At 39.6% G+C, this 13,058-nt stretch overlaps 1 protein-coding gene across 2 annotated transcripts in view; it reads right to left on the bottom strand.

The window, feature by feature from the left end:
* The window catches only part of SLC30A7 (solute carrier family 30 member 7), a 32,464-nt gene that overhangs the window by 6,133 nt on the left and 13,273 nt on the right, over nt 1–13,058 (bottom strand). For both annotated transcript variants that reach the window (XM_075098245.1, XM_075098246.1), the window contains exon 8: nt 10,792–10,927. In XM_075098245.1, the coding sequence (XP_074954346.1) occupies nt 10,792–10,927 (136 nt within the window). The remainder of the gene's footprint in view (nt 1–10,791; nt 10,928–13,058) is intronic.

Here is a 13,058-nt window from a genome sequence, read left to right as displayed (position 1 = left end):
ATCTCTTAGAGTCTTAAAAGTTATATGACAAAGCAGTTGACAAGCATAGCTCAAACCCAGACCTACTTCAATGGCAATCACGCACGATCAACCATAAAATCATGCAACTGAGATGGTTTTTGCTTTCGTGTTTGGCTTAAGGCATATTTTTCTTATGAACTAAGATAATAGTGGGGAGATCATAAAACAAAATTGGTATGGACCAATCCAGCTATAACAAAGTTATTTTGTCAGAAACAGACAACTTAGCATATTCTTGAAGTGAACTAAGTGTAGGGTCTCGTCCAAGCTCAAGGATGAAACATTTGGAAGCAATTATAGGTTCTCTCCAAGCCAAATGCTCTTGTTTAATCAGCAAACTAAGATGACACTTAATACCCCTTTTTTATTATTATTACTTTCCTTTTTTTTTAAAAAAAATAAAACCAGGAGACCAGTAAGCCCATACCCTGAAGCTACCACTAAAAAGTTATACTCCTCTTAAGTATTCAGTACAGTGATTTTTTGTTTAGGAGCAGTGCATCATCTCTGGCTCAGTAGCGCATCCTAAAATTTTCAAGAGGATGACAAATATCTATAGCCCAATACTGCAACTTAAATAGCAATCTAATTTCAGGAGCACACAAGTCACCTAACACTCTAGACCAAAAGTGATGATGTATTTCAGAAATTGTAAGCTGAATTTCAGTGTTCAGCACTGGCATCACAGCTGGAGCACACAGAGCGATGGGATAAAAAGCAACCAGAAGACATTTGTAAGAGGTTAATTGGGCCGTCTATTAAAGGAAACCACAGCAGCTTTGTTTAAAATCTCACGAAGCGATGTAGAACGCGCTGCACAGACCAGCTGTATATTTGCAGGTGGTGAACAGCGTGACCTAACAATTCTTTTCCATTCTTAAAGACATTTGCACGTGGAATCAGTGCTGGCTGATGGACTGCTCAGCTCACTCCTTGGCTAATCCTTAGCCAGGGTGGGAGGGAGGTAGAGGGTGCATCACACTTGTCTAATGAACTCCTGGAAAAACAGCCACCCTAAAACTAGAAGTCTCCTTGCAGGCACACTGGTTATTCCAGCCAAATTCACTGCCTGATGCACTCCATCATGTGGCTTCACACAGCGGCACCGCTACCGAGGGAGGAATCAGTTCAGAAATAGGAAGGAGCAATTAGAGGCAGGCAGGAGTTGCCTAAACTGGACCTGTCACCGAGACAATTAAACATTTAGCAGTGCAATAACTGTCAGTCTGTCTAAAGGAAGCTTAATTGGAGTGTCACATTCTACAGACAGTGGATTACAGAAGTTTAGGGAAAAAGGTTCTCTTATCAATGGACCCATCTCACTAAATAATGTCCATGTCACAAGCATTACATCAAAGGGAGCTGGAGCTGCCAAAATACTCCATTGCTGAATTGATTTCAGTTTAACTCGCTATTTAAAATGCAGGTTTGCTTCTTAATAAAAACCTTGAAAGACCAATATACAAGTTCAGGATGCAAACTGAATACAAGATTTTTGAACGCTGACTCCATCCCCATTAATTGAACAAGGCCCCTCTAACATACGCATCCAAAGGCTTCAAAACACACACACGCACAGGCTGCGTGTTTTTCCCCAGGGAAAGGACTAAAGGAACGGAGAGTGCAGGAGCTTGCCTTTTCATTGGAACATACCACTAAGAGTGGAAAAAAATCCACGAAACAAATCTAACCAAAAAATGTCTGATTCGCACAATTTACTTACATTATTTGATAAAACTGACGTACATTATCTGATGGAATAGAGATGAACTGGTGAGTAGGAGATTAGAAGAGACATCCTATGGAAATCTAAGACTAGCAGGTTGGGCATGTTAACCCATTCCAAAAAAGGATTTGGTCAGTGAAACTGGTTGATTCATTCTGGAACAGGATGCACATTGAAGCGAGGAAGTTAAAACCCCAATGGAGAGCTCTTCAGCTGAAGATGCATTTAAAATTAATATCTGCTTCATTCTGAAAACCTTGTTGCCTGAAAAACTGATCTTCCAAGGTTAAGTCTATGCAATCAGCAGGGTGTGTACAAGCCCCAGAGACTGTCCCTCCTTGCCAGGCAATGGGGTGCAGTTTTACGTAGCACGTATTGGAACCGTTAGCTTCAAATCAACTAACTGACGAAAAGGTGAATGGGGAAAGACACTCCACTCCTAGTGTAGGTGGTACAGCTTAAAAGAGAATCTCCCCACTGGCAAGATTTCATCTATTCGTGTTTTTGTAATGCCTCCTGTGCAAGTTTTTGGCAATAATGTTGCACAAGTTATGCTTTCATCCAGACTCCACAAAAAAAAAGCTAAAGCCATGACGTTTAACTGAAACAGCAACATCTTGAAAGTCCAACAAAGAGAGATAAATCAGGATGTGGCTTGATACTGCAGGTGAAAGTTGAAGCATATCCCAGGTCACACCTCCCTGCTCTAACTTAGACACAGCGTTCAGCTACAGATTTATCTTTTGCAAAGCTGAAAAGGCCAAAAGACAGCTGCAGCGATGTGATACACCCTCACAAACGCAGTGAGCGCGGAAGGCCGTGCACACACCTCTGCATCCAAAAGGACACTATCTTACAAGGTAGTCTCTTACTGTAAGGCAAACTAACGTGACAAACTATAGAATCCCGTTTTCTGCTGTCTCAGGTTTTCCGTTGTTAAAAACCAAAACTCCACACAGTACGCTCTTTTCTCAAATGTGAACTTAAAAACAGCATTACTTAATCACCAGGAGGCCCCAGAAATATTAGTTGCTCCGTCTCATGTGACTGAAGAAAACACTAGGAAAGATGACAATACCAAGCAGGCTGAGAATGTGGTTAGAGAATTTGACAAAGTTTTCCTTTTTTTGGATTAGTCATCACTGAAAAATACACGTGGTTGTCTCTGCAGCAACTATTGCACTGGTACTTCCCCCCCTTTTTTGTTATTTAGAAAAACATTATTGAGGAAAATAAATAATGCTGAATTATTACTAAAGTGGAGAGTTTTCTGATGCATAAGTTGTAAGCTTTGCTGCTAAAGCAGACACAACTTTCCAATAGTCTCTGATTACCAAGCCTTGGATCTATAATATCACACTCTTTTGCAAGACTATGGAACTTGAAAGAGGCGCTAACCCACAGCCAGAATCGGGACATAAACGTATCATCTACACAAGCCGTAACAGCAAAAGCGGCTAACGTGTGCAGAACGAGTTAGCAGCACATTGCATTTTCACACACGCTGTTACAGAGGAAGCGAAAGGTGTTCAAACAGATAAAAGCTATTGACATGAATCTGATAAATCCAGCCTGCCACTACTACACATGCCTTGATTAACAATAAAGAGTGAAAGCATCAGACTCTTAATCAACTTGCATCACATTCAGATAATACTCATACCCATTCCAGTCCCTTCCTGTTTACGCCACTGGTTTTGCAGGCGTAGCTGCAGGACTGGCATTATCATGACCTCAGACAGCAAGGCCGAAAACAGCTCTGGGGTAAAGAACCCTTCACACAGTCCCTGCAGTCAGAGCACAGCAGGAAATTCATTTAGTGCTTTCAGCACTATAGAAAACAGAGGATACTTGTGATCGATTTTGTGGAAGGTAAACAAACACGGTTAAGACTCAAGACCAGCTATGGTTCTTCAAATAGCATCGCTGAAAATCTACACCCAGACATCAAAATCTTTTTTTTTTCCCAGCCTATTTCAGAACTTTAACTTCAATAAAATTATTCTATTAGGCAATGGCAATTTTAATCAGACTGCATGCTTTGCCCAAGACAAGGATCACAAGTTTAACATTTAATTCCGATTTTAAATTGTCTGTTCTCATAATAACGTAGCACTTCAATTCTCAGGCAAGGCTGGCAGGTACCACTGCCTTGTAAATAAAGGTAGTGCGCGCCATTCAGCAACGATGGCTCATGCCACCACCAATGACAAGCATGCTAGTTTGGGGGAGTTTTGCTATAGAACATTCTTTCTGAATCTTAGTGAATGCAGCACTTTGTTTAAAAAAGTCATTTTTTACACTGTTATGCCCCACACATTACAGGCCTACACCCTAAGCATTACAGGCTCGTCCTCCCCCAAAGCTCTTCCATATTATATCATGCTCAAGCAGCTCTAAACCTTTTGAAAATTATGTAACCCATGGAAATAACTTCACTAAATGACTGAAGCAAATTGCCTCATTTCTTTGACCACTTAATATATAGTCTGCATGCTCTATCCAATCCAGTATCATATTTAGTCTACGTTGCCTTTCTAGAAACATGTGGCTCTAATAGTGGTTTCGGACAAACTTCTTGCTTTATACTGGAGTTGTGCCTTTTGCCTGATGACTCATTTCACACAGCCGATCGAAATACTAAAATTGCTTCAACGTTTCAGCATAAGGCTTAGAATCCCAAGGCTAAAAAAATAAATCAACATTCAGTTTTAAATATTAAAAGCGGTTTAGAGACTTGAGAAATTGTTTATTGATTCAGGCACATTAAATTATGAGGAAAACACCTTGGAAAAAACTTGAAGAGTGTCAGCCTGAACAACTATGAAATAGCCAAGCTGGTTTTTTTTTGTTGTTTGTTTTTTTAACAAAAGCTTCAAACAAAATGCTAATAAGACAGACTTGCCTTTTTTAAGCATGTCCCATTTATGCTTTATAATTAAATGGACACTTGTATGAGTTAGTACAGAAAGTAATCAAAGAAAGATTCATCAGATATTAGTGGTAGCAAACAGGAACGCTCAAGAGCTACAACCCCCCACCAGCATCACCCTTCAGAGCTGGCCATAGATTTATGATGCAGAGATCTTAAAAGATTGCAGGATATATCCCTCCAATTGAGAAACCACTAACTACCAAGCCCTCTGCTTGTCAAGACTCAACGGATAAATATATAAATGGAGAAAACACAACTTTCTACAGCAAGTAAAAGCATGATGAAATTTGCAAAGTGGAAAGTATCTGCCTTCATGCCTTTGCCTCTCTGTATCAGAACAGTAATATGTGGGCTATTTTTCTTCCTTCAAAAAGATAAATTTTAAAGCATGAGATGTAATAGGGATTAACAATATTTCTATATAATCCTACTGAAGACAGGCTCTTACTGGGATGTAGACAGCTGTGGCCTCCTAAAGGGAAGTGACTGATCTTACCTCTCTATAGTAAGAGCTACCCGACTTCTGCTTCCACTAAGCTTAGAAGTGTATTTATTTGTCAGTGAAAACAACCTCAGAAGAACCCTACACCAGATTTTCACTGTGCAGCCAGGATGTTCTGCACTAACCCATGAGGAGCTGGGCGGAGAATATGTCACCTCAGAGCAGCCTTAGTGAAGGATCACAGGAGCAACCCAGAGCAACCGTGTCAGTAGTTGACAATTTGCACTAATTAGAGATGTTGCCTACAAGAAGGCTCAACCATCTGAATTAAAAGCACTGCTTGACTTCTCTGAAGAGGTGTTGTTCAACCCTTTGTGCATCTGCACAAGACAAGACAGGTTACAAATTAGAGGCTGCACAACTTTATATTGCAATGATCAGTTCTTTAGTCATCCTATACAGATATTCTTGTGATTGCTTTTGGCAAGTGTTGCCGTGATTTCAGAAAACTGGACAGATAACACCCACTAATAGGAGGAGGCAAGACTCGAGCAAATCAGAGAGAGCTGCCCAGCACTGAAGCAAGCAAACACTCAACATAAAATGAACAGTTATTTCATGTAGGTGCAAGCCATCTTGGATTAAAAGCAACAATTGCCCTCTGCACTCACGTGCAACTGCTTTGATGTCCTACTGGCTTATTAGTCATACTTCCACAGAAGGTAACGAGGATAAGGGAGCCCTGGATCAAACCTACCCCGTACTCACACCCTGCACACTCTGTAAGTCAAGCCCAGACTTGGAGGATACAGGATGGAAGCCGAGTCACTATCAGGTGAAGTGGTATATGTACATTTTATTCAGGAAAAAAACCCCACCCAGAACACTTCATTAAACCCTCATACAACTAAAATGGTACCAAGTATTAAACACTAAATTCACCGATTACACAGTAATCTCTTTATTTTAGTTTGTCTTTCAGTTTTCATGTAACATTTTCTTGAAAATTTCCTTGCTAAAAAGCAGGCTATTAAAATGCTCCTCAAAGAGCCTCATGAACCTCTAAAGGCATCTTCTCACCATCACCTCGTTCAGCATTTTATCTCAAAAATTAACTGCAATTGAAGAATCAAAACCATACTTGCACAGTTTAAGTAAAGTAAAACAAACTCTATACAGCTTACACCTTTGCCTGATACATTTGGACTACACAAAATGTTCTACAGAGTCCTAAAATGTAGGCATTTTGTATTTAAAATCTAATGACCTGTATGAACACAGTATCATCAGACCTTCAACAAAATCACAGCTTACTGCAATGGCATAAATAAAGTGCACCAGCTACTTAATGTCCTTAAAGTACACTAAAAACATAAGTGCACTATGATACCCACATTTTGATTAAATATTTTCTTCGTCATGCAAAGTGTAACATACTAATGCAGATTTACTGGTATATATTTTTAAATTAAACTATGTTTAATCATCAGTTTCAGGATAATTATGAAATTGAATTGCAAAGTATTTATTTTTGTAAAATTTGAGACAAAACTCAGTGAGATCATTATTTTCAATTTCAAGAAAATTTCCGTACATACTCAGATAATGAAGCTGCTGGAGTTAAGAACTAGAAGGTTCTTGGCGATAGTTTTGTTAGTCCACTATGCTCATCTACTGATTTTAAGAAAGAGCAAAATACCATGTGATTTCAGAAATACTACCCCACATCCAGTAATGGACACCAAATTCAGTATCTGTCATTCTTCCATTTTAAGCTAATTACTTTTCTAGCCTACTTCGTACCACTTGTATCATAGTATCTTTACAGGATGTAAAGGCTGAGAGTCGGTTATACAATTTTGTGTAATTAATTACACATTAATGCATTACTTGGATTTTCCTGTAACAATCTCTCATCAGGGCAAAAAACATGCCACCGTAATTTCTGAAAAAGACAGAGTGGATTCTCGCTAGTCTCAAACCAACCTAACTACCATTATCTTTGCTCCTCCTGCACTTATTACTACAAGAATTCCCCCTTTAAATACATATACCTAAAGCTCAACATCTGAAAATAAACCTGGTTTTGTTGCAAAAAATTCAAGTATGTTTCTAAATACCTATTTCCAGTAACGCCCATCTGCAAGAATATCATCTTTCCCAAATCCCAACAGTGAGAGTGTTCCAGATTGTTCAGCTGATTAAGAAAGCTACTTTTAAAAGTTAGGAACCCAAAGACTTCTTTCAAAGTACGTTATTATACTGTTTACAAGAATGCTGTTTATCCTACAGAAGACTCCTGCCTTGAATCTACATCTACAATTCTGTCCTAATTCATCTCTATGCAAGCTCATTCTAGCCGGAAAGCCTACTAACTACTTAGACTAAACATACATCCAAAGTGATATTGTAAATATAGACTGGTCTGAGGATCCTTCCCTTAGGGGAGAAAGCCACCAACTAACATGAGTACGAAATCATTTACCAGTTTGTATTTTATTGGGAATCTCCAACTTTATGAAAATAATTTGCTCAATTTTCATATACAACCAGCAGGGTTTCTAGACTGTAACGTTCAGAATAGCGTATCCTCACTATCTAAAAATTAACAGAAAAGATTCAACTCTGGACCACTCTCCCACCATGACTTCAGACTTAACTCACGTAGCCATCTGCAATATTCACAACTGTTTCCTAAGATGCCTTCCTGATGATAGAAATGCACCTGTATTATAGGCAAGTCTTAATCCAATATGGTAATTTGGCATTTGAGAACAAGTGACAGAAGGCCGGCACAACAAGAGCTCAAAGTTATACACATAAAAAGACATTCTCCTAGGAAAAGAAGTTTCTCTCCCAAATAACAAGTTCATAGCCAAGAGCAAAGGCATTTCCATACAGATTCTGACATTTCAACTGCTTTATTTTAAAGCTTCAGAATACTCAAAGACACAGAAGATCAACACTCAAGGTTTTGCTTTCACTTAGAGCTGCTGGTTAACATTAACAGCAGTACGGAAAGTATTGCCTGCTCCGGTTCATCAATTAATAACTAACACATTTAATGTAGAACCAGAGGTCTAAGCAGCTAATCAAAATGGAAATGGACAATTTCATATACTTAAAATGTGGAGTAATGCAAGAGAGCTTTGGAAGACCATCAATAAAAGACACTACTATTTAGATTTAAACCAATCAGCTAAAATACTCTAGTAAGAAGAGACAGCACCCTGGGGCTTTTACACAATCCTATTTGAAAGCAGCAAAGCTCTACAGTCCCTACTTGGGAAAAGTCCCCAGACAGCATTCAAACTTTTGGACAACTTTATTGGACTGGCTTTTGAATCTCTGGCTCAAAACTATGCTTGCTTTATTACAGCCACAAAGAACAGGTCTTGATATTTTAAACGCACATGCATGGGTCTGCTTGTTGGGGCACACATATACTCTCATCCCACTCCACCTTATCAAAGTTGGTTTAACTAGCAAAGGGACACAAGTGGGCTACTCCGCACAAGTAAAACCAACAAATATTCCTCCATTAATCTAAAAGCAAATCCCTCCAAAAAAGTTATTTATCAAGGTTGAAAATAGGCCCACAGAAGTGGCCAGGAATCTCTCTACTGGATACTGAGCATCCCCCTCCTCCTCACCTCAAACCCACATGCACCCCATCAGCAGACATTTAAAAAAAAAACCTAGGCACAGCTCTTGCCATTATCAGTTTAAAGTCTTTTTGCAAACAATGTTTTTCCCCTCAAATTTTAAGATTTCACAAAATTTCAGTGTAATCTTTTCTATAGGTTAGATTTAGGTGACTTGAAAACATTAAGACAAAACTGTTATATATCCCAGCAATCATCAGTTGGGCCCCTGTATTACTGCTACAAAAGATCATCTTATGGAAAAATCTGAAAAACCTTCTAGAAGAGCACTTCATACACAGCATGGTGAAGAATAAGGCAGAATAAACAATGGTTTTATGTCCAGAAGCATAAATGAAGATTACTACAGTCAAACAACACAAGAGGGGACTCAAGTTCTCAAAGAATATCCATCTGAAACTGCCAGTCATCTTGTTTACAACTTTGTTTAAGTGCATTTCAAGCAAAGCCATCAGTAAAGTCTGTTGGACTGCTTAAAAAAAGATTTAAAAAAACCCCCAAGAACATAACCCCTGCAATTAGTGTTTGCTCCACTGCTGTGCCAGGATATGTCAGCCTGCAAGAAACGCAGGCTTGCTTCTACTGACTATGATGCAGCTGACTGCACTCCGTTAGCATAATCATTCTAGAAATCATTTATAGCGTTGGGGACCAACACAATAATGTTACAGGCTGAGATCTGGCATCAGGTCAAAAGGCACATCAGTGAACTTCTCCAGCGTCTTCAGCATAGAACATGGACCTCAGATGTTCCTCCTAACTGTGCTAGAAGACCTATAAACAGCTTTATTACGAAACCTCCATTATGGAAGGTAGTCTTCTTCCAATCTCTGTATGAATGGAAGAAAAAACATTCTCCTTGACATGGTATTTTCTGATCAGCACTCCAGACATGCTTTGCTGTAACAAAGCTAGACCCTTAAAATACCAAGTGTATGGAAACCTGTGTTTTACTCGGCTATTACATCAGGAATAGCTTAATCCCCCTTGGTAACCTGTACATCATCTTTCCCATTTTTTGAGATTTCAGTAATAGAATTAGTTTGTAATAATTTGTCCCTTATGAAATCACAGGAGGTTTAAGTAAAAATATTAAGTTCATATCAAAGTGGTAATTTAACAGTGATCTCCAGCACACGGATTTATGTGGGCATTCAGTACCCGAAGCATGTTGCCCTACTCTGATAAATAGGGAGATTCACATCAATAATTCTGTGAATGCTGCCATGCATATGGTATAAACGTGCCATATATGGTATAAACATAAGTAGCTGCCGTCAATCAGATGACATTTGCCACGGCTGAAGAGACAAAGGTGTTCAGTTTTTAGGCTGTAACTGGATTGTGGCACTCTGCCCTGTGCCACCGCTGAAAGTGCTGCACGAAAAGCCTCCATAACAGCACCGCTGAATGAAACGTTTGCTCGGCCAGCCTAATCCGAGCAGCTTCGCATTTACAGTGACCTTGGTAAGCAACAGCCGGGAAAAGCCCAGAACTACTTGAAGCATTTCCATCATAACTTAAAAGGAATAGGGATGTCCCAGAATACAAAGGAAAAGACCGTTCTGGCCAGGGAAAAAGAAAAATATAAAAATTCCCAGACTGGATTTGTCAAGGACAAGGGCACATCCTGTGCCAGCAGGCTCAGCTCTGCTGCCCCGAAGCCATTCTGCTCCATTTACTGGCCTACATTGGTTTATATAAGCATGTACTAAATACAGAGAGAAAGCTTTCTACAGTTTGAACCTGAAAGACATTTTTGTAGTATTACGCAAACTGGGAAAATATGTAGATTTAAGAGCAAAAGCTGTAGCTGTAGAAAAGGAAAAGAAAGAGAACTCACGTTAAGAGCACACCAGAACAGCTGTACAGAACAGAGGTAACATGTCGCTCTTGGAAGAAAAGCAAACGTCGTAGGTCATTAGCCTTTTCTTCTGCGCTGTAATCTGTGCTATAACTAGCATCAAAAATACTATAAAGTATCAGTGACTGCAACGCTTACCTTACACCTATAAGTAGTGCTATCAGCATTGAACAAATAGGATCTGCTATCATTAGACCATAGTTCTGCATCAATATAGCAGATACGATTACACCAATACTTCCGAGGGTGTCTGCAACAATGTGTAGAAATACACCTGTAAGAGATTAACTGATATCAGTAATATTATCTTCACAGCTAAACGAGTATTTCAAAAACAGTTCACGGAGAAGAGTTGCAAGAACTAGATAACATGATTTAGCTTGTTAAATTTGTGGTCAATTACACAAAAAGTGATCACAGGATTTCAACATATTTGTAGAATATAAAGTAAATTCTTCAAATGCTCTTTCTTTTGTGCTTAGCAGAAAGGGGTATTTCATGGCATGGCTATCAACTTCAGCAGTGATTAACAGATGCAGCCAAATTTTTTCAGTTCGATACCCACCCATATTACAGTAAAGAAACTCATGTTCCCTGATGCCTACAGACAATAATTCCCATATAAGATGGAAAGACTGTTAACAGAAACAGCTCCATAAAGCTTTGAAAAACACTAACGCTTCATTGACAGTATCTTGTAGAAGTTATTTGGCAAAGAAATCCAAGACCAATGATACTGAGAATCAAACAATACTGCAGACGTGAACAACTTCACTCTTATCTTGAAGAATAACACAGTGCCTTAAAAAGACAAAAAAAACCAAGCACTTTGCAGCTCGATAAAATTTAGCCTTTGGAGCTCCCTGCTGGCAATGATGGGAACAGTCATTCAGAAATAGCTTTTAAATACAACTCTCCAGACACAGATAATCCCTCCTCACAAAAACAATGCACAACTATAAATCAGCTTTTTAGTGTTTTTTCCAAATCTACATTTGTACTGGGTCTGGCTGGGATGGAGTTTGATTTCCTCCACAGCAGCCTGCACCACGCTGTGTTTTACATTTGTGACTAAAACCATGCTGATAACGCCCCAGTGCTGTAGCGAGCACCAAACAGCGCTTGCACAGCATCAGGGCCGCCTGTTTCTCACTCTGCCCCCACTGCAGGTAGATGCTGGAAGGGGGCACAACCAGGACAGCTGACCCCAACTCACCAGAGGGATATTCTGTACCATTATATGGTATCATGCTCAGCAGTAAAAGTGGGGTGTTGCCTCTCCAAAATAGCTGTTGTTCACAGACTTCCTGAGCACTGATCTGCTGGTGGGAAGTGGTGAGCGATTGTCTTTGCATCGCTTGGGTTTGGTTTTGGTGTTTTGTTTTGTTTTTTTTTTATCTTCATTTTTTTCCTTTTTTCCCCTTCACTTACTAAACTGTCTTTATCTCAATCCAAGAATAGTTCTGGCTTTTACTCTTCAACTTCTCTTCCCTGTCCTGCTACAGGAGTGAGTGAGCAGCTGCTGTGTGCTTAGTTGATGGCCAAAGTATTGAAAAGTTAAAATAAAGTCATATTATAAAACTCAATTATATATATTTATATGCTCAATTAAAATGTGCCTTTCACAAAGAGGCTGATTTTCAAATATCTTCTACTGAAGTACTGAGTATACATACATGTAATACAGTATACTATAAATTGTGGAAGAGGTTGAAAATGTTCCTTTTCAAGGACTACAGACAAGCCAGAGAATCATCCATGCCATGGCTTTGGTTGGGATAGAGTTAATTTTCTTCACCGTAGCTGGAGTAGTGCTGTGTTTTGGATTTAGTATGAGAATAATCTTGATAACACACCAATGTTTTAGTTGTTGCTGGGTAGTGTTTGTACTAGTCAAGGACTTTTCAGCTTCCCGTGCTCTGCCAGGTGCCCAAGAAGTCGGGAGGGGAGGGGACACAGCTAAGAAAGCTGATCCAAACTGGCCAGGGGGACATTCCACATCATATGATGTCATGCCCAGTATATTAACTGGGGGGAGTTGGCTGGGGGAAGCACTGATCGTGGCTCGGGGACCAGCAGTATCAGTCAGCGGGTGGTGAGCAGTTGCATCACTTGTTTTTTTTCCCCGGGTTTCATTTCTCTCTCTCATTATTTTCCTTTTCGTGTCATCATTATTGTTGTTGTTATTACTAGTACTACTACTATTTTATTTTAATGATTAAACTGTTATCTCAGCCCACGAGTTTTCTTACTTTGGCCCTTCCAATTCCTTCCCCCATGCCACTGGGGTGGGGGGAGTGAGCGAGTGGCTGGGTGGTGCTCAGTTGCTGACTGGGGCTAAACCGCGACAACCCAATAAGAGAAAACAGTATGTGCATTTGGGTATGTCAAATAACTGCTACCTC

The sequence above is a fragment of the Phalacrocorax aristotelis genome, chromosome 6 (genome assembly GCF_949628215.1).
Source record: "Phalacrocorax aristotelis chromosome 6, bGulAri2.1, whole genome shotgun sequence".
In the NCBI taxonomy this organism is placed as follows: Eukaryota; Metazoa; Chordata; class Aves; order Suliformes; family Phalacrocoracidae; genus Phalacrocorax; species Phalacrocorax aristotelis.
This window is presented reverse-complemented; position numbering and strand designations above follow the sequence as displayed.